The sequence below is a fragment of the Plectropomus leopardus genome, chromosome 23, assembly GCF_008729295.1.
Source record: "Plectropomus leopardus isolate mb chromosome 23, YSFRI_Pleo_2.0, whole genome shotgun sequence".
Lineage (NCBI taxonomy): Eukaryota > Metazoa > Chordata > Actinopteri > Perciformes > Serranidae > Plectropomus > Plectropomus leopardus.
The window spans coordinates 1,861,769-1,888,430 of NC_056485.1; the positions used below are offsets into that span (position 1 = coordinate 1,861,769).

Consider the following 26,662-nt stretch of genomic DNA (forward strand, 5'->3'; position numbering starts at 1 on the left):
TACTACAGGAGAGAGAGAGCCAGTCAGAGATCCACTGAGACAGAGAGATGGGAGACAGGAAGTTTCCTGTGCATGACAGCAGTGAAGTCCCATCCTGCATGAAACACACCCAGACACCGAAGCTGGCACAGTTTCTTTATTCTTTAAGGAAAACTGGAGACTGCATCAACAAAATTTAAAAAAAAATAAATCGAGAAAATAGTGAAAGATACACTAGAACTATCTGATACAGTGTGGCTGCACAGATCCAGAGGTGCCGCTGACAGGGACTGCAGCTGGTGCCACAGCTGCAAACACCAGCCGCTGAACTGCTCACGCTTTACATTCTTATCTGTTACTTTTAACTGAATGCCACACTTCACGTCTTCTCTCCTCTGACTTAACTCTTTCCTGCTGTAGACAAGGTCTCATTTAGACCTAATTTATATGTAAATGCTTTATAGAGTCTGGTCTTCAAAAATCTGAATCAGAAATACTTGATTGAACCCCAGGGGTAAATTGTGGTTCGGTACAGTCGCTCTGATGCCAGCATAGAGAATTATAGCAAGTACAAATAAGAACAAGCACAAGTATATAAAAAATGGAAATACATTAAGAGAAAACAATTAGCACACAGTATGTAAATATTTTTAAAAAAAAAGTATTTGGAGTATGTAAGTGTGTGAAAATATAAATGTAAGAAATACACTAATAGACAATTAGCATTAATATGTGAATATTTAAATTATAATATGGATAATGTGCTGAGTATTTAGAATATAAAACTGTGCCTTGTGCTACAATGCAGTGTGTAAAACCAGTGTGCAAGTACAAAATATAAAAATATAGATATGTGTGCAAAGCTACAAAAAAGGGCTTAATGTATGATACACACGTTATCATCTCCTGATGAGCCTAAATGAGCCTGATTTATTAATCCTTACTAGGAAATGACATCTGTGACAGTGGCTCATTCACAGTTAGCCACACACAGCCACACATAGCATTAAAGCATATCTGTAATTATCCACAGGAAAATTTAAAACTCTAACTCTACAGAATAATAAATACTAAAAAAAACACTCAATTCTGAAACAATAGGCAATAATGATAAATACTATAGTGTATATAAATCTAGTGATAAAAGTGCAGCAATTTAAAACAATGCCTATTTTCGGGCATAAAAAAAAAGTCTCCTGGCAGCAGGCAGGAAAGTCTTCCTGCAGTGTTTAGTCCTGCATCTTGGTGGAATCAGCCTGTGGCTGAAGGTGCTTTGCAGAAACACCTGCAGGCAGTGGAGAAGGGTTGTTTGGTTGGAGTTTTTTTTTTTTTAATTTTTGCTTTGGTCATTTGAAAAAAAAAAAAAAATTACCTGTTATTTGGTAAAACTGTTTCAAGCAAATTGTAAGTATCAGTACAGTATTAATATACATACTTTAAACTGTGTCTGCTGAGTGATTTTAACATTTTCCAGTGAAAGTAGCTGCTCTAGTTTTTGTTTGGAATTAAAACCTGACTTAAAAGAAATCAGGTTCACAATCAAAACTGTACTTCTGTGTTCTCATTAGAGAGCTGTTTAACTCCACATCCTCCCTCACACACCATCTCTCCGCCGACGAGCCTCCGTGTGGCTCTAATGACAGAAACACTCCCAGCTTTGGGTCGCATAATTTCATATTTCGTTACTGTTTAAACTGACAAGTGATTATTTTAAACAGATATTTTATGAAGCACAAGATGTTGCTTCAGTCGGCTGTAATTGCGCTGAACGGCTCAGCATGCCAACAGCAGCAGCATCACAGTGTGACTGCAGGCGCACACACGCTCTGACACACAAACACACACAAGCGTTCATCCATAAGCAGTAAATTGTTGGCCCCTCTTGCTCCATAATTAGTTGTGCTGATACCAAAGGGCCTATTTTGTTTGGATTCATCAGACAGGGCTTGATTTTGTTTTTAGATGCTAAGTGACAACTGCCAGGAGACCACATGGTGGATTGAGGTTTCCTTGCACGCCCTCTCCCACATCCGACAGGCTTGTCATGTCTGCCACTGTGCCCTGCTGATGCATCTGCAATCAGTGTGCATTCAGCGTGGAGCCTGGAAGTGAGCAGGGAGCAGATTTAAGTTAAGTGATTTTTCCTAATGTGTGTGTATGTGTGTGTGTTTGTGTGACTCTGATAGGGGTGTGATTTTCAAGGGAACGACTATCGGGATGGCACCGCTGGAGGGGATGTGCAGTCTGGAAAACTCTGGAGGCATCAATGTGGTATGTGGGAAATTATCCCTCGTCTTTTTTTCCACTCTCTGCTCTATGCTCTATCTGTTCCTCTTCCTGCTCAGTTTTTTCTTCACTCACTCCCTTCTTCCCTCCAATATTCCCTCCTGGTTTCAAGTCATCTTCTATGAATTGCCTTTGCTTTTGTGCATTCAGAATGACCTTTAGAGTATAGATTATTGTTCACCACTTCATTTTGCATTAGCTTTAGGAGTTTTCTTTAGGGTCAAAGTTCAATTTGGATCAATCAGGGTTACTTAAGGGTAAAGGTTAAAGGTCAATAGGGTGCCCAGTGGTCCCTAACCATTTTCTAATTCAAAATAAAAATGGAGTGATTTACACCGGAAAATCTTTTTATACTTTTAGTACAAAGAATTTCCAGTAGTAAGGTGCCAAAGTGCATAAAACAGCATCAAAATAAAGCTTGCTGATCAAAAAAAGGTGTCAGTGGAGGATCCTTCATACCCCCAACAGAGGTCCTAGCTAAGACCCTTATGCCCTAAAATCCTAGAAACTTCCTAAAATTAATGTCCTAAATTTCTAGAAACTTCCTAAAATCCTAGATGTCTTCTAAAATGCTAGAAATGTCCTAAAATATTAGAAACATACTAAAATCAAAGAAATGTTCTAAAATCCTGGAAATGTCCTAAAATCTTTAAAATGTCCTAGAATCCTAAAAACCTCCTAAAAATTCTAGAGATATCCTGAAATCGTGAAATGTCCTAAAATCCTAGAAACATACTAAAGTCCTGGAAACATGCTAAAATCCCAGAAACATGTTTTGGGGTCCTGTGGCTGGCCCCTGTCATCCTGTCATTTTACAAAGGTGGCCCCTGAGCAAAGGAAGTTGAGTACCCCTGCTTTAAGGTGCCACAGAGAACTATCACAGCAGTTTCCCTGAACCCTAAGCAGCCTTTAAGGTTCTTTCAGCTCTTTGTTTTGGTTTTACAGCCAAAAATCAAACTCTTTTGGTTGTACATTCTCACGGCTCTCGTTAGTCTGGTATTCAGCGGCAGAAGGCAACTGATTTCAGAGCTCTGATGAACCCACTGTACACTAGCTAGATTAAATTACATATCATAAACAACTGTAAACCAAGATTTGATTAAATCTCTAGTGATCGCCCAATTAGTATGCAGTAAAAAAGACCAAAACAACCTTAAATCCCAAGGGGAAATATGCCCCAAACTAATCAGCCTTCACAGACGTATTCAAATTATCACACTGAACGTTGGCAACATGGAAAGAAGTTTTAAGATGTACCAAAGCATAAGGTCGGCTTATTTTGCAATCAAAATATCAGGCCTGGCAAGACTGACAGGAGGATATACAATATCCATATAATAGCATACAGAAAAATAAATAAAGGAAAAATGACAACGCTGTAGTATTTTGCAAGGTCATTATTCTGAGAGACTATTTGCTATCAGTTTCTTCAAAGCTTGCTTAAAATTGCTCTTACATATACGCATTATGTTTTTTTAACAATACAAAGCAGCCCCACTTTCAGCTAACCAATTACACCAAATTTGAAGAAAAAAAAGAATGTGTATGAGCAGCCCACTTGTTTTTTGTCAGGTTTTGCTGAAAAATAGATTAAATAAGACAAATCAGTACCTCATCTACACTTTTTTATTGAGAAAGAAAAAAATTAATTATCCTTAAAGAAGTTGTCATGATTTGCTTGGATTACCCTTTTTTGGTGGCATTTATTTTTGTTGATATTCTGTCTTTTCTGTCAAACTTGTTTACTGGCAGCTCAATGCAGCTGAGCCTTATTCCATCTGAGTTTCACTGGCTTTGTTTTTATCTGGACAGATATAGCAGAGTGAAGTGTTTTACACATGCGTAGGATCAACATAGTAAGATAAATTAATATTTTATATGAAGCACATATTCACAAACATTCAGAGAATGCTCTCAGAGCTCCTAACCTAGCTTTGAAGTTTCTAGCCAGGAGTCCGAGTTTAGGAGGGATTTAGGAAAATTCTCAGAGCAACTCTGAGCAAGGTAGGAACATTAACATTAACCTTTGTGAGGTGGTGTGGCTGACCCTGTTTCTAGGTGTGATGCCTTCTTTTAACAGATGTGATTGGTTGTCACAGAATCGCCTTTTTGTGAGCCTGTGAGGTGTGGACACTCAGTGGAAATGAAATGAGCTGCGTCACGATATGAGACTGTGAAAGCACTTTTTGTGTGATCACACTGCTGCACTGTAGCAATTTTTCTGCTGAAATAAATTTCTTATTGATGTTATCGCCTTATCTATGCTGTTACATTGCTATTGCGTTGGGTGGGAGATGCAAGCGCATCTTTAATGAGATCGACCACAAATATTCTCCCTGCACTATTTAATCTGTAGAATCTCATTAACTCACTGTCATCTTGTGTTTGGAGAATATTTCTCCTGCCTCTCTGTCTTTTCTTCTCTGGTTAAGAAACTCTTATGCCTCTTAAAAGTCTTCCTCTATACTCCTTACAGTTTTCAACTTAGGAGCTCTCTCAAGGGCTAAGACACTTTGTGAGTGAGTTTTATCTTTAACAGGATAGTCTAAACTTAAGGCGGAAATTCTTAGAAAAAGTAATAATTCTCAGAATTTTCTTAGACTTTTGTCACTAGGAGCAACTCTTGGTCATAGGAAGCTTTGTGGTTACGGCCCTTGAAGTTACTCCAGGATGGGACACTTCTCTTCATGCCTCAGCTCCTCTTGGTCAGTGTTGGACTTTGACATTCAGATCTTGCCTGGCTGCCTGAAGCTCTAAAATACCCACTGTTTAGTATTATTCAGCTTGTGTAACTGTATGGCTTCATGAATGTGTGCAGCAGACTGAGTGGACACGGCCAGAGAAATCAATACCTGTTCCAAGGTTGATTAGCTACTAATGGGCTGGTAGCTCTCCTGTGGCCAGAGCTGACCCCTAGAATCCAAATTTCATGTGGCTCTGCTCACAGGCACAGCATTCACACATATTACCTCTGTGGTTTGGGCCCCAGAGTGCCAAGCCAGTTGTCGGTTCAATCCCTGGACCTGCTTGATAAATCTAGGTGTGGAAAGTGAAAAACAGCCCTTGTCACTTCCTCATTATTACCACTGAGGTGCCCTTAAGCAAGGCCCTTAACCCCGACTGCCCCAGTGGAGCCAGCACATCAGATTGTGGCTGGTCTGGGCAGCCTGCAGGTGTTGGTGTGTATATGTGTGGCTGGGATTTTGGCATCTCTGCAAAAACAGAGGCTTCCTCTCAGTGAAACTTCCCTGAATAAATAAAGGTTAAAATAGCATGTGAAGGATTTCACTGCAGAATATCAGTGTTTCCACACTGATGACAGTTAACACACACACATCCTTATTTTATACAGTTTGCATAATTCAGAAGCAGAGCTAAGAGTGAGTGACAGCTTTCAGCAGATCAAAGAGGAGCTAAATACATCTGAATACTGTCATTGCATTCTGTGTGTGTGTGTGTGTGTGTGTGTGTGTGTGTGTGTGAGTGTGAGTGTGAGAGTGAGTGTCATTGTGTGTGTCTGTGTGTTCATGCAACTCTTCTCTTCTGACTTTTTTACCTTTGGAACTGGGACAGTGTAGTTGTTTCATACTTCTACAGGAGTTTAGCTTCAACTTTACATTATCTAACGACTTCAGACACATGGACTCATTATGTTCCTTACTTTTTGCGGTCGAAATAATTCCACACTGAAAAAAATAGTTTTTATCAAGTAATTTTTAACAACGGTAGGTGAGCACTTATCTGCATGGCAACAACTGGTGAGATGTTCCATCAAAGTCTGACAAATAACTGACAGGTTGAACCCATCCAACATTTGTATGTGGGGGCCCATGAGGATAGTAATATGGCTGAAAATGAGCCCAATATGTTTTTTTCCACTGGTCCCATAATGGCTCCATGCCAGTTGACCCAAGTGGGCCACAGATAGGATGCCATTTTTTGGGCCCATACTTAATTGGTACCCAGGTAGCCCTAGCATAACCCATGTAAAGCTACAAGTCATTGGTGTTAAAGTCCAAGTAGAGTTGCATCATCAAATTTGAGTCTTACTTGAGTCCAAGTCATGTGACTACACACCACTGTTGACTGATGCAATGTTGTTTTCTGACTACAACTACCACTATGGGATGTTATGTTAGGAGGGTTTTACATCAGGGACCTGGGCCTGGAGACGAGTACATTTGACCCCAAAGTCCAATTAATTTAATAAGTGTGAGCACCGTGTACCGAATCAGGCATAGTGCACCTGAGCCTGCTTGACAAGGTGGCCTCGAGTATGATCCACATGTACTTCAGTACGGTACGCATCAGGTGTTTAACTGTACATAAACACAGAAGTGGACCACTATTTAACACACATTTTTAACAGGTAATGAAACAGTCTCAATGTAATACTGATGCCTCTATATCAGACAGACCCAGATCTGGCTTTGTTGCCTCCTTTGACCTGTGTTTGGAACTCCAGAGAGCCTAGCTACATATTAATAGACTTAACATAAAAAACGCCCCTCGATGACTGTAGGGTAAATGTAGTCATGCTTTGTTTCCCACTACACCCTTCCTCATGTCACAGGTAAATCCCTTTAGTGCTCTGTTGAGCCCAAGCAGCAACCTCTGAGGTCACAGGAGAGAGTTAATCCCCACAGACACCCATGTTAAAAATCCCAATTTTACAGCAGAAATAAACATGTTAACAACCTGCTGCTGCAAAAAAAAAAGATTTTGGTTTCTAAAGCTAGTTTCAACATTAATGACAACTGTTTGGGGTCAGTTTTATTTTTTTTTATTATTTTTTTGATAACTCACCTGTTTTAACTCACATTTTATTAAGTTCCAAAGTTATGTACATGTAAGGCTGCTTAAGTGACAGGCTGTCTGCGAGGTGTTGCTACAGTCTGTGAGTCAGACCCTTCACTCCTCCACAGCTCCACTCTCTCATCCAAATATGGTCACTTCTGGCTCAAGAGAACCAAGATGGTGATGGCCAAAATGCATAACTCAAGCCTTCAATACTGCAGTCCACAAATAGGTGACATCAACGCCCATCATTTATACAGCCCTTTGAGGCAGAGAATACTTACCAAATTCAACTGAAAATAAATCCATGTCTAAGGATGTCCAGATCACGTTTTCTTGCCCCCAATCCTGATCAGAGTCAAGTTTGCATATTCTGAGATCCAATCCGATACTTCCATTTTTCTAGATAGTGCAGCAGCACTACTTTAGATAGGCTTCTTTAAAATTATTTTGAAAAATAACTTCTTTTTAAGCTGTTCCTTTGTTGTTGTTGTTGTTTTATATTATTAATTATCCTTTTATTATGACCTATTTATTTATTTCACAAAATAAAGAATAAAATGACAAACCCTCCCATTAAACTTGTGGGCCTTGTCATTGTCTCGAGGAAATGTCTCTGTCCCTTTAACAGTCCAGTTAACTTTAATTGTAGTCCTAACTGCAGCTGAGTGGTGAGTGACGTTGTAGTAAACTCTGCACCTATATCTTCACCTCCTCTCTCCTCAGAGCAGGAGGCAGAAACACCATGCATTATATTTTAAGGTAAAATGTCATACTTAGGGCTAGGTAAAAAAATGATTCATCAATGCATTGCAATATGTTTTTTGCCAATTCAAAATTGATTCATAAAATCCTGAAATCAATTATTTCCATTGTAATGATGCCCCACTCCTATGGGGGCAGTGTGAGTGCCGCCAGAGTGTGACTGACGTTGTTCAGAGGCCCCACTTGACCCCCAAACAATGTCTGTTGTTTATTCATTTAAAATGTATTATTATTAAAAGCCGACGTTTGGATACACAAAGTCGATAGTAGTTACGTTGTGTGTGAGTCTCGTGAGTCAGTGTGAAAACACTGCAACAATACGATGAACCTATGTAACCATTTGAGCTGACCAGTCAGATGTTTTGCAACCTGTTGCTAACGCTAAAGCTGTGGATCACACACAAATGCAGGTTGACAGATCCTGCATAAATGTTTACTTTTGTTAAGTTCTGCTCAGGCAAAAATGCGCACTATTCTGTGCTTTGGGTTAGGGTTAGGGTTAAATTTGCTTTAAATTTTTTTTTAGTTTTAATTTTTATTTAATAAAGAATGATGTAATGGTAAAATAAGTTTTGGTGTCAGTTTGTTCTAAATCCACACAGATAATGCACACTTTATTGAACACATATAAGAAGGTATTCTAATGAATTATCTGGGTATTTCTGACATCGACACACATAACTGAATGGATATTGAAGCAACTGGATCAATATCGAACAGAAATTGAAAGTGAATCGAATCATGACCCAAAGAATCAACATTGAATTGAACTGTGAGGTTCTTGACAATACCCAGCCCTAGTTATACTGAGCTGAAATGAAACCAGTGCTCATAACTTCAGTAAATAACGTAAATAAGCAGTCTCATGTTGTGTTTTTGTTTATGCTGTGTGGGGTTTTGCGGTATGTGCAAGTGCAACACAGTGGTGCATAGTAGTAAAAGCACCTGTGTGACAGCTGACATAAAACAAATAATCATCTCACACTTTAGCTAAATATTCCCATCCCAATCAGTCAAAAAATGCCCTTATCAGCCCCAGTGCTGATCCTTTAGATTGTCTTGGGACACCCTTTAAATGCCTATGAAATAAGGAGAGGTATGCACCATGCAAACACTGAAATAACCCATTCTGCTGCTCCTGCTCATGTGTTTGACTGTAAAATAGCCCCAGAGGGCAATAAATGGGTAATAAAAAACAAGATGAAAACACAAAGAAACAACAGATTCAGTGTCCCTGAAGGCTCCAGGTTTACTATGTGGAAATTATTATGGTAATTTGATAATTGCAAATGTGTTTCCTAATAGTGTATGCACCAGTAAAGCATAGCATAAACTGAGTGAAGTTAAATTGCTGTTTCTTGGCCTTTACCGTTTCACTCAATATTGTCATTTGATGGCTCATATTCCTAAATAGATGTACACATGATGAAGTTACCTCTAACCACAGTAATTACAGATGACTAGTTCATACATTCACAGTGCACAGGGAGTGCAACAAACAGGGAGGAAGGAGCGCATATATGACCTGACACATATGAAAACAGGCTCCTGCATGAAGTATGAGCTAGATGTTTATATCTATACTGCAAATGACTCTGTCTCTCTTATTCCCCCACAGGACCATTCGGAGCTGTCCATCGGCGCCGCGGCCACCATGGCCCATGAGATAGGCCACAACTTCGGCATGAGCCACGACCACGACGGCTGCTGTGTGGAGGCCACGGCTGAGCAGGGAGGCTGCGTGATGGCTGCTGCCACTGGGTGAGCCTCGAGCACAAACCTGCTCACACTGAGCTGCTTACTCCAACAGCTTGACATATGAACAACACTTTATTCAAGCAAAGGAAAAAACAAATTACATATTAATGCAGCTGTCTAAAGAACTCGTCTCATCTCCTGAGATGTTTGATTTTTCTCAGATAGAAAAACACAAACTTTTGTTCTACTTTATCATCATAGATTTTTAACCACCGCTTTGCTGCTTATATTGTACATCATTAACCCTTTGTAACCTGAGCAACTTGGCTTGATTTCTTTCAAAAGCATGAGAAGAAAGGCAATGAGCAATGAAAGAAGAAATGACTAAAAAATCATCAGGATATTATTAAATGTACAATGATATTATTTTTTTAAAAAGTAAAAAAAAAAAAAAAGTTAAAAATGGAAAAGAGCTTTAAATGATTGAGAAAATAGTTTTTCTCTTTTTTTAATTTTTTTTTTCCTTTAGACAATTTTCCCTTGCTTTTAAAAAATAATTTTCTAAATTGCTAATTTTTTCCACTTTTGGAGCATTTTCTTCTAAATTCCTTGTTGACTTATCACTCGGGTTAAAGAAAGAAATCAGACTAGTTTGCTCTGGTTTCAAAGATTATAATACTTGTGAAAGGCATCTGGAATCAGCACAAGTAAAGTCCATGTTTCAGAGGGTTAAAAAAGTAGAATGAGAGAAAACATTCCCCTTCATTGAGAGCTTTCTGTGTCATTATACTTCAACACAACACACAGAAACACAAGGAACTACTGTGACTCTCAGCAAAGCAAACAGTGTCCTATATTTTTGCAAATTTTTCCCTCAAAATGTCCCTCTGCAGGCATCCGTTTCCCCGCGTCTTCAGCCGCTGTAGCAAACGGGACCTGGACAGCTACTTCCAGAAGGGCGGAGGCATGTGTCTCTTCAACATGCCCAACATGAAGGACCTGGTGGGGGGCAAGAAGTGTGGGAACGGCTTCGTGGAGGACGGAGAGGAGTGTGATTGTGGAGAACCTGATGTAAGCACTTTTCTTCATTCATAGTTGTCAGAACTACTTCACTAGACTAAAAGTATCACTGCAAATCAAACCATTTAAAATGATACATTATTTTTAAATGGCCATTCTGGTGTTTTTGTATTTTTTTGCTTACTTACTCTGCTGTGGTATTTTAGATCTTAAACCTTTTTAACTCTTCAGGAGAAGCTATTCTTCCGCTCATTCTGTGTGTGTTTTTTTCTCATCTAACCTGCTCAGAACCCTCCGTACCATCCGTCTGCACCAGCATTATGTTTTTGGGTTGTCTCATTCTCATGAACGTGATATCTCAAGAATGCCTTGAGGGATTTATTTATCGCACAAACGTCCACTTAAACTTAACGATGAAGTGTATCGATTTTGCTGGTCAGAGTTCAAAAGACAAGATCACTGTGACCTCATCAGTCTCACTCTTGTGAACACAATATCTCAAGAACACCATGAAAAAAATAGTCTCACTAGAAAGAAATTGCTATTATGGGGGCATACATCATCACACAATTATAAAACTGGGCTCCACAAGATTCTCAGATTTCCAGACAGATCTGATATATACAATTCCACGACTGTTTAGGGACCCCAGTTTGCAGAAAGGATGCAGAAAGGAGAGGACAAGGATCCCCTGAAAATATGGCCATGCCATATTTTCTATGTATGAAAATGTAGCCTACCCCCACGTCCAGTTAGTCCCTTTTTTAAACTCCAGTTGCTGCAGTTTCTCCCACAGAAGGAGAATGAATGTGTGGTGGTGTCATTCTGTGTCCCCTCTAAATTTTTGTTAATCTGTGAACAGGTCACTAGCAGTTTTTGGCACGGTGGATAACTGATCGGTTGATGCGGTGATCAGATCAGATCGATGGATGACAGGAGCAGCTGCTGTGAGTTAGAGCAGAGTGACAGTTCAGTTTCAGTACACCTGATGTTCTGCTGCTCCGTCTGTGCACAGAGCGCATTCTGCACTCCAAGAGGTGCGATGAATAACTACATGCTTTTTATATTCCAACAGCGCTCCTAATGAACAGTCCAGCTCCAAAAATAAGAAATCTATTTGTGGCGGCAGTTGATTTAATCATTGTAGGCCGCTAAAATAATTGAATGTGTAGGAAACTGCATGCTAATGAAAATTGGGATATGATTGAAAGCTCTGTAAAAAGACAGTAAGTGGACCTTGAGTTAGAATTATTTTGTGAACAAGTACAGGCTGAATAAGCAAAGCCAAAGCAACAAAGCAAAGCTTTTTGTGTAGATTCTAAAGCACTATACGTACTGTTTGCATCATCCAAAGAATGATGGGAGCTGTAGTCCTAACTGAAAAAAGTCAAAAAGAAGTCCCAAAGTCCATGACAAATGAGCTTTTTCTATATTATATAAAGCAGTGGTTATCAAATACTCTAGCTACAAAGTCCAGATATCTCCTTTGTCATTACTTTGAGGTCCACACAACACATAAAATAGCAGACTTTCACATTATGTAAACAATATTTTGGCTTAGAACATAAAAAAAAAAAAAAACATACTTGAAGAATAAACAGAAATGGCACTTCAAAATAAAAGCTCTGTGCCAAAAAGTTCACTTTAGGCACACTTCAAAATTAAGTTTGTTTTTTACAAACTTGATAAAATCACGAGTTACTTGCTGTCCATTCGGAATGGACCCACCACCCACCAGTTGGAAACCACTGATACAAAGAACATGAAGTATAACTTTCAGTTAAATGATTTATCTCTTCATTCTGTTTGTTCGTTTTCACGTCACTGGTGAGGAAGCAGCTATTCAGACTGTTCCCCCTCAGGTTTTTCTTAACGTAGCACAGTGTCACTGCAGCCTCATCATCAATGCATCCTGCGTTGCCTTTGTGCAACACAGCTGAAAGATTGCTAAAAGTTGCCTCAAATCGAGGATGAAGTGTTTGCGCTCAATAAACCCAGAGGTTAAGTAAACCTACTTTGGTTCAAGCAGCACAGAAAATTGAAAACAGAGGAAGCAAATTGGGGGTTGACAACAGCGGCGCGGCTGACGGAGCTGTTTGTTATGAGTCAGAGCGGAGCTGACAGTCGAGCTCAGGCTGCTGACAAGCCACCTGTTCCTAAGCATTGCAAATGAGACAAGCTACACAACGCTCTTAACACTCTCACCTTGTGATTTCCAAATATGTGATAAACATGACATTGCGTTTTGTGGAGTTCGAGACTGTAAACTTAATAAAATCTTTTTTCTGTTTTTTAGAAGGGAAGTCAGAATCCTTTTGAAACCAACCACCTTTATAAGTTTTTATTTCGAAAATGTCATGAGACAGCATGTACAGACACATTTCAATTTTAGAACTCAAAAGACATCGGCTCAGTCTAATTGTTGGGATGAACAGTACACCAAAGCAAAGTCACTGCTTTTTCTTGTTGTGTTCATCATAATCGTCTCTCTGTTCCCCCCTGCCATATATACTCGCCTTTTTCTCTTGTTTGAGTCAGCTCCTACATTTATATTGAGCCTAAACGTGGCTCAGTGGAGGGCGCCATGGCAACTGGAGGTGTTGTTTTTGTGTGCGTAGTATGACACAAGAGCAGCAGCAACATCACTTCTCTGGATTTTAATTTGTGTTTTTTCTCCCTGCCAACATCTGTTGGAATGGTGAATTGTCAGTCACAGTTGCCAAACTGCTCTGTGTGTGTGTGTGTGTGTGTGTGTGTGTGTGTGTGGGTGTGTTTGTGCTTATCAACCTATTAACATGTACAACTGCACAGCCTACTTGCAAAGTCGTAAGAGTCCTGTTTTATTGACTTAAAATTAGTATTAAAAAAGTTTAGAATTGGAGGTGTCCGGTGGCTCAGTGGATAGAGTGGGCGCCCCGTGTATAGAGGCTGTGTCCTCGCTGCAGCCTTAGCGGGTTAATCTCTGGCCTCGGCCCTTTGCTGCGTGTCATCCCCTCTCTCTCTCTGCCCCTTTCAAACTTGTGCTGCCCTATCAACTAAAGGCAAAAATGCCCAAAAAATATCTTTAAAAAAAAGAAAGAAAAAAGTTTATAATTGATGACATTATGGCTTTTTATGCTGTGTTCCAATCGGGTCATGTTTCCTCAGTTCACATGAAGAATCCATGCTTACGCAGCCCCTTTACTGGTATTCACGACCTTGTAAGTTGAAATTTTCCGAGAGCCGCAAGTCACCTACAAGACACAAAAACATATGATAATTAAGTCACTCTTTAATGACTCACTAACATTTAAAACTTTGCTGGCTTTACAATTTAATGTTTTTATGCTTTTAAGTTACTAACAAACATTTTCTGCTTTCCTTATTGACTGCTGACTTTATGTTTAACGGTGACTCATTACACAGTGGAAGCGTAAAGCTGAAGGAGAGGTGAAATGAGGTTGATTTAGCACTGCTGACTTATTGTGATAACAAGTGTGTGTGTGTCTGTGTGTTGTTGTGACTGTTTACAGGAATGCACCAATGACTGCTGCAATGCCAATAATTGCACCTTAAAGGAGGAGGCTCAGTGTGCCCATGGAGTGTGCTGTGAGGGCTGCAAGGTAACAAACACACACATGCAGGTGGAAGGGGGTAGGTGGGAGCTCGCCCCATTTGTAGTATTATCTGCATATCATTAGCTGGCTGTCAGTCATCGTGTTAGTGTGGCGACATACTGTACCCACAGCGTGTCAGCTCTCATAACAGCAGGGCTCATCGTCACATCACACCTACACTTTTCATCCGTGCTCTCATCTCACTGTACAAAATGCAAATCCTGACATCCCATTGTTATTCCCACAATTGTGAACCCAAATTCAGTTGAGGTTTCACCTGACAGAAGAGTCAAAATACTGAAGACGGCAGAAACATCAGTACAGTCTGCAGAAGAGGAGCTATTACTCCTCTCATTTGGCTTGTATTTCTCATTGCAATATCTTTCTACACACATTTTTCCTCTTATTCTACACACTGTATAGGGAACATATTAATACTCTTATTCCTGTTACACAAAGGTACACAGCATATATTTTACTTTGTTTACTTGTCTCACATACTTTTCTTTAGTACTACTGCAGCGGGTACTTTTTGTCATATTATTACCATTGACGTGTTTGAATACATTTATTTATTTATCTTTATTTAGATATTATTTTAGTGAGTGCAAAAGGACAGTACAAAAAAAAAACAACAACAAAAACAGGGCACTGATAAGCAACGCATGTATATGGGTAGATGGAGACAGAAATTGAGACAAGACAGGACAAAACAGGACAAAAAAACAAACAAACATACAAAAATGATTAGGCATGATGCTATTCTTTCTGTTGTAGATCTGCAAACCAGATATTTTACTCTGCTGTGGCTGGTTATTGAGGTCACTCATGCTGGGAAAGAAAAGAGAAGATGTACTGGGCAAATAATACTAAGAAGAAAATATAAGATGTTGATATTGCTAAGTAGGATATATATAATATTGCATATACATAATTGTGAATATAATGATAATATTAAAAAAAGAGAAAAAAAACAGTTCAATAAAAAACTTTAAAAAGTAAACAATAAATAACTTAAGAGCCACACAAACATTTATTTGATCTAATCTAAACCGTTAAATGCCTGCTAAACTTCCTTCCAGTATTCCCCTTAAAGCTGCACCTTTGAATATTTGTCAGTGGAAACAGTGGGTCACATGACCGTGTAATGTGAAAGGTGTAGGTCAGAATGAAACTCTAGAGAGGAGATACTTAACATCTTTTAAGACAGGGTTTTGTTTTAGTACAAACTCTGCTCTCATCAACAACAGCAGTTTCTTCAGTGGAAAAAAGCTCTGATAAACTCATTGCACACTTCCTGCTCAGCAGCAAACAGCAGACAGACTCACTCAGCACGTTTCCATGCACAGTTAAGTGGAGCTACACGTCCCAGTATACAAGCACCAGGGGAGAATCAATTTATTGACGGGAGTATGTCCGGCTCCACCATGGTAGGTGGAGATCTGCCCCCTTTCAGCAAGCACTACTCGACCATCTTCTTGTTGACCTAGTACGTCACATATCAAACAAGTTAGCAAGCAGCAAATGAGTTTAATGTTGAGCATTGAGAACTTGAATCATTTTTCAGAGCTCTAGATTTTGTACGTGCTCTACCCTTTACTCTTTGAAAAAATATGATGCATGCTTTTTTTTTTTTTTGCTGAGTTAGACACTATCTGGTGGACATAGTGGAGCATTTAGCAGTTAAAGAGACATATATTGTTCCCAGGAGTCGGTGTACACCAAAACAGAGCTAAAATGAGAGCGAATATTGGACCGACATTCATCACACAAATCCAAATGAAGTCTGATGGTCTTTTGTGTGTGTTTGATGTGGAAAGACTTAAATTCTTATCAACATGTTTGCTATAACAACCATGCAGGGGCTAATTTGTCAGATGTGTTTTGAACTGGTTTGCTGGTCAGATGTGTTTTAAACTGGTTTGCCCCCAAGTGGCCCAAAAATCTATGTTGCAGCTTCAAGTGGATTCACTGTACAATATGAAGATAACATATACCGTATATGTTTATCCATATACCTAAGACTCCATGTACTCATTAGTGCACCATTAAATCAAATTAAAACATATTTGTTTCCAGTTGTAGCCAGTCGTGTTTAGTTTATTTTGAACATTTGCTCTTTACAGCTTTTCAAAGTTCTGCAGGTTTGTCTACGAAATCTGAGTCTGTACAGATACAACCAATAGGCTGTTGTATTCCACAGTGTAAAAATACGACAGTGCGTGTGTCTCCTTGCTTTTCTCCATTAATTTCTACCTTTGTAGAAACTTATTGTGAAGATTATCTGTTTTATTTTTCTCTGAGGGTTTTTTGCTCTGCCATGGTCAAAAGAACCTGCTCTGAGGCTCCAGGGCAAAAATGAGCCGTTGTACTCTTATCGACCTCCTTTCTCACCATTCTCTCTGCATTCATGTAAAATAGACATGGTATCTTAGTTTTGTTTTGTATAAAAATACAAACCAATGCTCCTGTCCTGGAACAGTACCTGGCCCCAGGCTTGTTGTACTGTTATTAGTTTGCAAAATATATATATATATATTGTTAAACACACTACCAGCTGAATATTAAAGGTCTTCAAACTATTTTTACAAGATTTTTATTCCTCTACAGCAGTGATACACACACTGGGGATTATTTTTGGACACTGAAAACATTTACAACATAAGGTGCCAGAGTGCATAAAACAGCATCAAATTAGACCTTGTTATAAAAAAAATGCCAGTGGAGGATCTACCCAAGGGGGTGGCCATAATGTCCTAAAATCTTAGAAATGCCCTATAATACTATAAATGTCCCTAATTTGTCCGTAATTCATAGAATCGTCCTAAAATCCTAGAAAATGTCCTAAAATCTTAATAAAGATCCTAGAAACACCCTAAATTGTAGAATTGTCCTAAAATCCTAGCAATGTCCTAAAATGCTAATAACATCCTAAAATCCTAGAAAAGTCATAAAATCTTATAAACATGCTGAATTTATTAAATGTCCTCAAATCCTAGAAATGTCCTAAAATCCTAGAATGTCCTGAAGTCCTAGAAACATCCTAAAATCCTAGGAACATGGGGCTACTGTGACTGTTCTCTAGCCTCTTGTCACAAGTGTCCCCCAATCAAAATAAGCTGATAATAAAATAAGCTGAGAGTCCCTGCTCTAAAACAAAGGGTCCAGTATGCATCGCCCGCGTGATATCAAAAACATCAGATATGATCTTCATGTTTGATCAGATGTCTTTTACTCCCTCGCTCCCCTCTCACTGCTTTTTTCCTGTCTCTGCCAGTTGAAGCAGGCAGGCACCATGTGCCGGGGGCCAGCAGGGGCATGTGACCTGCCAGAGTACTGCACCGGGGCCTCTCCTTACTGTCCTGCCAACGTCTACCTGCTGGACGGCTCCTCCTGTCAGTACGGAGTGGCCTACTGCTACAACGGCATGTGCCTCACCCACGAACAGCAGTGCCTGCAGCTCTGGGGCTACGGTATTAAAAAGTCACACAATACACTTAACCCGTTCACTCAAAATAACAGCGCTATACACAACCTCAGAGCGCTGTTAAGCCTTTGTTTAAACTGTGTGAAAGAGGGATTTACTAGTGGAGGTTTTAAGGTCAGTGCTGTTATTTTGCGAGTTAAACCACCAGTAGCCAGTAATGGTGCTAAAACAGCTTTGAACTACAGTTTTGACAGCAATTCTGCACTGTATGTCAGAGTTTATTCATACAAGGCAAAACATGAGCTGGCACTAGTCTGTCAAAATAAACACTCATCAAAGCCAAGTGGATTTGTTCTTTTTCCCCTCTCAGATGTGAAAGCTGCATTCACAGGCATGACAGTGTTTGTGCAGCAGCACAAAAGAGCACAACAGATAAAAGTGACATGTTGACTTTTAATGCGCATCATCTTATTTTATTGTTCTGCATTATTTATTCCTCTTTATTTTCAAGCCTGGTTTCTTAAAATTAACTGTTTGGCATCACAGGGAGAAATATGGAAATCTGTAAATGTTTTCCAACTGTCAGGGACCTTTTTTTTCATTTCTTACAAGAAAGGCAGATTGTGTAAAGGCATGGCTTCTTTAAAGATTCTACACTCTTCTCTAGCAGTTGACCTTGATGCTGTTATCATCTGCTTTGAGCAAAGTCGTACAGTACGTAGCATTTCAGTGGTGAAGGTTCAGTATTGTGAGCTTTTTTTAAACACCAAACAAATATCTAAACATAAAACTAAATTCAACGGGGGGGGGGGGGATCATTGCATTTAGTTAAAATCTATGAGTAGAATTCAAATTAGCCTCAGTATTTAACCTTACTAGCATTTTTTTATTTTTAGAATGTTTACACAAATATTTGTAAAAGTTTTTGCTTATTAGTCAAATAATAGTTTCTAACATTTAATTAAGGAAAGCAAATTTACAACTTTTTTCCATGGTCTGACACATCTTAGCAGCCACTCTTTTAGGATCTCTCCCATCAGTGTATATGACTGTGACATCTGCATACATCATAATTTCTAGATCTTCACAGATGGGAAATCATTAATGTACAAACTGAATTATTATGATCCTTAAATGGAGCCTTGTGGTACTCCCTAATGCAGGCTAGTATCGGTAATTAGGTTTCCATCCAAATGCAGCACAAATTTAACCAAATGTTCAAAAAAATCAGCAAAAGAAAATCTTTGTGCTTTTTCATTGATTACTGTTAGGCAAATAATTGAGGTTTAGTCACGGGCATAAGAGGTAGGTGGGACTAATTGTCCGGTCATTATACCAACGCAGAAGAGGATGCAACAAGATGAGGTAATTAAAAGACTGCCAGTTGAACCTCAAAGAAAGAACGTACAATCAGAAGAAGTAGAATAGAATAGAATAGAATAGAATAGAATTACTTTATTAATCCTGTTAGGGAAATTGTTTTGTTGAAGCAGAAAAGAAGACAGCAGCGACTGCATGAAATATTTGTTAAAAAGGGCAAAATAATGCAAATATACTGTATATATGCAAAGGAAGGCACTTAACATAGAATAAAATAAAATAACAATAATAATAATAATAATAAGATATGTACAGTATGTACAGAAAACAAACAAACACACGGGAGGAATGATTGTTTGAACTGCTCTTTGTGACAGTGGAGCTGAAGGAGTCTGTTGGAGAACGAGCTCTGCTCTTTTGCAATATTTTGAAATCATATTTTTATTTTTGTGCGTAAAAAGAGTTGGACTGATCAAACCTAATGACTATGTATTGTTTTTCTGAAAACACTGGCTGTGGCCTGATAAACCAATTTAATGTTATGTTTAAAAGATTACAGTTGGAGATTTAGTAAGTAGAATCAAATAGTTTACTGAATTGAACATCTTACTTAAGTCAAGAAACACTGCTCTCTCTATCCCTCCTTATCTTAGTTAGCTTTGGAAAGGAAATAGCAAACTGCAGTTTAAGTAGAGTGGTTCAATTTAAGTCCAACTTGCATCGGATGAAGTAAATGTTTTTCAGACCTTCTACCAATTGTTCAGCAATTACTTGTCAGTATCTTTTGAAACAACAGGAGCATATTGATAGTGCCTGTCAACTGTTTTGAATACTGAAGTTGCAATAGCAGTTGTCAGAATGCAGTAAATTATAGTCTGTTCCAGTGACCATATTTTGTGAAAGTCTGCTGTTTGCTGTTTGAAGTCTGCTATTTGAAATATGCCTTGAAATACACATACAGCTGTTTTGCTGCACCCTGGTAGTTGACTGTATCGAAGTGTGAAGTCAACTTTTTATTCTAAACTGGTGAGGTGGCTCAACTTGGTAACAACTTGCCGTTGGTGTCATTGGTGCCTAAAGGCCCAGGTGGTGCAGAAATAAACATGCTTTTGCCTCCTCAGACATTGTTCTGTGTGGGCTAGAAGCTCATGATTTGAAAGTCATTCCAAGGATTTCTAAAATTTTTGGCCAGAAAAAATCTACTGATTGATTTGGCATCAGGACACCCTAGGCCGCAGTTCGATAATTGACTTTGTAGTCGTGTCGTTGGACTAGTGGCCACATGTCTTGGACACTCGGGTGAAAAGAGGGCTGGAGCTGTCAACCAATCATAACCTGGTGGTGAGTTGGCTCCAGTGGTGAGGGATGCCGTGAAAGCTGAAGAAGAGTCCTATCGGGCCTTCTTGGCCTGTGAGACTTCAGAGGCAGCAGACAGGTACCGGCAGGCCAAGCGGAGTGCAGCAACGGCGGTCCCCAAGGCAAAAACCCGGGCATGGGAGGAGTTCAGTGAGGCCATGGTGAACGATTTACGGACAGCTTCGAAGAGGTTCTGGACCACCATCTGCTGTCTCAGGAGGGGGAAGCAGCACTCTCTCAACACGCCGGAGGCTGCCCTTTGTCACCAATTCTGGTCATAACTTTTATGGACAGAATTTCTAGGTGCAGCCAGGGCATTGAGGGGGTCCGGTTTGGTGATCTCAGGATTGGGTCGCTGCTTTTTGCAGATGAGGTGGTCCTGTTGGCTTCATCAGGCCGTGACCTTCAGCTCTCACTGGGTCGGTTTGCAGTCGAGCGTAAAGCGGCCGGGATGGGAATCAGCACCTCCAAGTCCAAGGCCAAGGTTCTCAGACGGAAAAGAGTCGAGTGCCCTCTCCAGATCTGGGACTAGATCCTGCCCCAAGTGGAGGAGTTTAAGTACCTCGGGTTCTTGCTCACGAGTGAGGGAAGGATGGAGCAGGAGATCGACATGCGGATCTGTGCGACAACTGCTGTAATGCGGACTCTGCACCGATTTGTCGTGGCGAAGAGGGAGCTGACCCAAAAGGCAAAGCTCTCGATTTACCAGTCACTCTGCGTTCCTACCCTCACGTATGGTCACAAGTTTTGGGAAGTGACCGAAAGAACAAGATCGCGGGTACAAGCGGCCGAAATGAGCTTCCTCTGGAGCTCAGAGTAGAGCCACTGCTCCTCTGCATTGAGAAGAGCCAGATGAGGTGGCTCAGGCATCTAATTAGGATGCCTACCGGACACCTCCTTGGTGAGGTGTTCAGGGCACATCCCACCGATAGGAGGCCCTGGCAAAAACCCAGGAAACGCTAGAGAGACAATGTCTCCGAACTGGCCTGGGAATGCCTCGGGATCCCCTGGGAAGAGCTGGATGAAGGGGCCGGGGAGAGGGAAGTCTGGGCTTCCCTGCTTAGGCTGCTGCCCCCGCGCCCTGACCCTAGATAAGCGGAAGACAATAAAGACAATAGATGGATGGATGGATGGATGGATGGATATTTGTTATTTGTCTTCCTTTTCATCTTCCTTACCCTCCCCTTCTTCCTCTTTTATTTCTTCTTTCTAACATTCTGAACATTTCACCATGGGTATGTTTAGCGTAGCTATTAGGTTTTGCACATAATTTGTCTATCCTTATGAGTTGCCAGCACAGATAGCTCATCTGGATCACAATTAGCCATTGGCATCATAGGTTCTCAGTTCAAGTCCTGAATGAGGCAGAATAGCATGCTTACAACCGCTCAGGCATTGTGCTGTATGTCAAGGTTTAACATTATTGGTCTAGAAGTTTCTATTGATGGACCAACATGGATCTGTCATTTGACTTCCTCCTCTTCTTCCTTTTTCTATTCATCTTCCTCAACCTCCCCCCTCTTCTTTTTTCTCACTTTCTAGCTATTTTTTAAGTTTGAATTTGAATTGAAGGATAACATAATTATATTTTACTCATCTACGGGCTAAGGGTTTAATGCAGTTGTATCATAATTAAAAACCACAGGAAGCTGGAATTCAAAATCCTGCTTCCATTACTACTTCAGTGAAATAGTTGTTTAAATTATTTGCAACCACAAAGCCGTCATCTAAAATCATCCCATTCATCTTAGGTTCTGCAGTTCCACACGTTGGGCGTTCCCCAGAGCCTTTTATTTTGTGTTTCCTTCTGCCTGTTTAATTTGCTGTGGCCTTCCTGAGCTGCTTTGTAACTTCATTTGTAAGACCCATAAACCGATCAAGGCCGCATCTCTTGTCTTTGTTAAAAACCGTAGATGTCATATAGCCATGGTAACAGGAACACACTTTTACCTTCCAGAGGCTCTACAGCTGTCTCATTTACATGTTGTTTAACCGTTTGAAACCTGGAGCGATATCACTTTTTCTTGTGCTGCTTTCAGACGCGAAGTGTTTAAACCTTTGAACTCTGAGCAAACTAGTATGATTTTTTTCAAAAACTTGGGGGTGAAAAAAGGAGATGAGTACTTTGGTAATAAATGTCTCAGAAACTGTAAGGAACTTACAACTTAAATTATTTTTAGAAATGACAAGGAAAAAAAAAAGCTTTTTTTTTTAATTTTATTTGTAGTTCATAATTATGTAATCTTTTCTTTTTTCCCCCAAATACCAGGTAATTTTCTCGTAGTTTTCTTGTAATTTACTTTCTTTTATTGTAATGTTCCTGCTCATTACCTTCTTCCCAAGTTTTTGAAAGAAATCAACACAATTTAGGTTATAAAGGGGTCATTAACCAATGTAGAAATAGAATTAGTGATTTTTGTTGGGTTCTTTTGGCAAAGAGCTGGTACAGTGACTGAACACAGCATCTGAAGAATCCTCTCCTCATAGCAGGGCTGCCAAGTTCTAGCTCCGCTGATAGTCCACTGTGAGTCAAACCCATCAGATTCTACATGAAGTAGATAAAATTGATATTGATCTTTTCATCTGATTCTGGCTTTGACAGCAAACAATCATATTTCCCAAAATGTCTGGCTGTTGTTAGAAACTTACATTTTGCCACGTGTTTTAGCATCTCTTAACTCTTTGAAACTTTGAAAATTGGTTTGATTTCTTTCAAAAATGTGGGGAGACAACAATGAGCAACTTAACAAGCCATGGCCCAAAAATCAGCCAGTAAAACAACAAAAAAATGCTTAAAAAAAATAAAAAAATAGATATGTATACTTTTAAATAGGTAGTTTTGACATTTGACTTTTGACGTGACGTTTTCCCTAATTTTATTTATAATTTTCTAATTATTCTGCCCCCCCACAAGAAAACTGACACCAGTCCAGGTTTGAAAGGGTTAAAGGAGGGTTTACACAGTGTGTTTGTCCTGTGTGATCTTCATGATAAGGTCTGCAACAATCTAGCAGGAGGCTGAGACCAGCATTAGCTCTGTGCGTGCGTGCGTGCGTGCGTGTGTGTGTGTGTGTGTGTGTGTGTGTGTGCGTGCGTGTATGCGTGTGTGTGTGTGTGTGTGTGTGTGTGCGCACGTGTGTGTGTGTGTCTGTCTGTCTGTTGCCAACAGCTTTATGAGTCACCACGTTAACATTTATCATCTGTGGAGGAGAACATTGATAATAAGTAAATAAACAGAGAGCAGAGGGCCTGACAGGATATGTTGTTTCCAGGTGCCCGACCTGCCCATGATGCCTGCTTTGAAGATGTCAATGCAGCAGGAAACGCTTTTGGGAACTGTGGGAAAGATGAACATGGCAACTACATGAAGTGTGCGAAAAGGTAAGAGATGCTGGTGATAAATACACATCAGAACACAAAAAAACCAAAACATTTTCCTCTCTATAATACAGCAGTATGTACAAAAAACCTGACTTGAATATGAAGCATTTCGGGGGGGTTGGGGTATCTGTACATTACTTGATTTTCTATATTTCTGTCAACTTTTACTTTTAATCGCCACATTTTTTAAAGATGAATACTTTTTACTCCTCTACATTTTCCCTAAGCAACAAAATACGAGAGGACGAAGGGACTGATGGACAAATGAAGGAATGGGAAGGAATGAAAAAACAGATTTTGCTCTTTAAATCCTTAAAGTTGTGAAGAAGACCCCGTTTTTCTTGAAGTTTAATGTACACTCCATTTTTTAGGTGGTATATGTTTTGAAGAAATTAAATTTATAATTATCAAAATTCTGTCCATTTGCTTTTTTAGTTGCAGCATTTACTTGTACTTTTACTTTCAGTACTTAAGTTCATTTGTTATCATGAAATGACTTTTGATACTCAAGTACAGTAAATATCAGATACTGGAAAACTTTTACTTAAGTAATAGTATAATAGACGACTTAAACTTGTAATAATATATCTGTACTTTTCGACAAATATGGCTCTCAGGTACTTCAACCACCACTGGCTGTAATCAATCAAAGAAAGTCTTGTTCAACCGAAATGTCTGCCTACTTTTCACTCAATGAATTATTCAGATCTGCATGTTATCTCTAGATTAACTTAATCGCTGCAGTACCAGAGTCAAAGCAGGTAAACTCTGTGTTCACACTGTAAAATCTGACCTAAAATAATCCTGGACATTGACTGCCATGAAAAAAGAAAAGTAAGTATAACCATTAATCTTGATTTAGGTTTTCTTTGTATCCAATTGTTAAGTTCACTTGTAATTTAGCTGCATTCATATAATTTTGTGAAGTTGTTTCAACTTAAACATGCCAAGTAAAATAACCTTGTCCTTTCGAAGTGTTGGCAACTTCAGTAACCCAAGTTAGTCTGACTGAACGGAACTTGATTATCACAAAGAGGATCTGGCTAATGATGAAGATCAGAGATCTGCAAGTTCTGTTTTGTTAACATGTTTACAAAAATGCAAATATGACTGACTAGTTGGCAACCAACAGAATCCAGATATACAGCACAGTAAACTTTGTTTATTGGAGTTGGTAAAACTTATACAGACTGATTTAATTCCACTTCGTAAGTATAACTACATTTTAAATAAACTTTTAAGTAAACATAAATTAAGACTAATAGCATATTTACTTACACTTGAAGGGCAATCAGGTTCCAAGACTTTTTTTGAAAGCCCCTTTGAACCCAAATCACCCAAAACTTAATATGTGATTTAGGGTCTTACATGCGTAATAAAAAGCATGAAAATGATACACATTAATATTAATGTCTTAATAACATTGAGACATTAGTCTCAATCCGAGTTTGAAATATTGTCATTTTAGTTTTGTCACAGTTTCCTGAAGCTGGGTTGATTTGGATGTGGCTAGCCCTGATCCATATCACCTAATATGGATAAAGCCAATCACAAAATTAAAGTCTGCTGTCAGTTGATGTTAATTCAACATGCCAAACTGAAATCCAGTTCAGAAACACTCACTCTGAGTGTTGGAGCCACTCTGGTCCAAACTGGACTGAAAATTCGGAGCGCTGTTGGAATGTACTGTTCGGTTATCCAGAGCAGTGTACTCTGGTAGTGTCAGAGCAACTCTGGGCTCTATGTCTGAGGAGAAGGAGCAGCAAAAGTCTGCCAGTCTGCCACTTTGGTTTCAGCCAGTTCTAGTGATGTGAGGGTCTAAGGGCAGAGGAATGTCGTATGCTGTAAAGCCCTCTGAGGCAAACCGTGTTTTGTGATAATGGGTTTTATAAATATGAATTGACTTGACCTGACTTCTGCTGCCGCCGAGTGGCCAGAAAACAACAAATACAGCTTTAATGAAATGATAATAAACTATCACAGTTCACTTAGTCATGTCATCATCATATGAACATTTGCTTCTATATAAATCTGTCATCCTTCATCTTAACACACTCAGTCACACAGAGTCAGGGCCTGTGCAGCCTGTCAACACTCTGAGTTTCCATGGCACAGTGCCACAGCTAATTAATGAAGCCAAATTAGCGACTTAACCATGTAAATGAGACCATGGATTAAAGAGGTTGATGGCTGTGTCACATGAACCACCACAGCCAAATCCATTATGTCATCCCTGAGGAGTCATTAGAGTGGTTTCTGGCCACAGTGAGTCAGAGAGCTGATGAGGAGATATGAAAATGCACTGATATAAAGACGTGTGAATAATCTGCGCACAGCCACTATCTGTCCATCATTCTCCAACCCTACTCAGTTGTGTGTGTGTGTGTGTATGTGTGTGTGTGTTTACATGCGTCGGTGTGGTGTATATTTACCTTTTAAGTATGGTGGCTGCTGAAACCATTGTGGGGCCCTCTAGCATCAGACCCAGACCTGTCACGACATGGACACAGGACCTCTTTGGGGTGTCCTGTGATGTAGAGCAACTGAGGAGGTGGTGAACCCTTTGAGTCCTCTGGATTGTGAAGTGGGGTACCAGCATATCGTACAGAGGCACAATCAGATTGGGATCTTGGGACTCTCAAGGCCAGGTTGAAGCCTTGAGCTCTTTGCTCAGAAGTGGTCTAAGGAATTTGACAGTTTTTATGGTGTGGCATGGTGTATTATTATGCTGGAGGGGTCAGGGAGTGCCAGTGCCATGAGGGGTGGTACTTGGTCTGCAACATTTTTGGGGTGGAGCTTGTCAGGTGGCATCCACATGAATGTCAGGACCCAAGTCTTCCAAGCAAAACATTGCATTTTAACAAAATGGTCAGTGTTTTTTACTTCATCGGCTGGTGGTTTTAATGTTTTGGTTGATTGGTGTTCATGCATTTTAGCCACAGAGTTCTTCTGTCATAAGCTTTTTCATTTGGGTATGCCACTGTTGTTTTTCTTCAAATGTTACACTAATGAGGAAAAAGGCTTTCGATACACGCAC

At 39.6% G+C, this 26,662-nt stretch overlaps 1 protein-coding gene across 1 annotated transcript in view; it reads left to right on the forward strand.

Moving 5' to 3' along the window:
* LOC121962186 (disintegrin and metalloproteinase domain-containing protein 33-like) overlaps window positions 1-26,662 on the forward strand; it is a 267,844-nt gene that overhangs the window by 196,037 nt on the left and 45,145 nt on the right. The window contains 6 exon segments of the mRNA XM_042512400.1: window positions 2,166-2,250; window positions 9,446-9,588; window positions 10,419-10,596; window positions 14,058-14,147; window positions 17,419-17,614; window positions 23,517-23,625. Of these exon segments, the coding sequence (XP_042368334.1) occupies window positions 2,166-2,250; window positions 9,446-9,588; window positions 10,419-10,596; window positions 14,058-14,147; window positions 17,419-17,614; window positions 23,517-23,625 (801 nt within the window).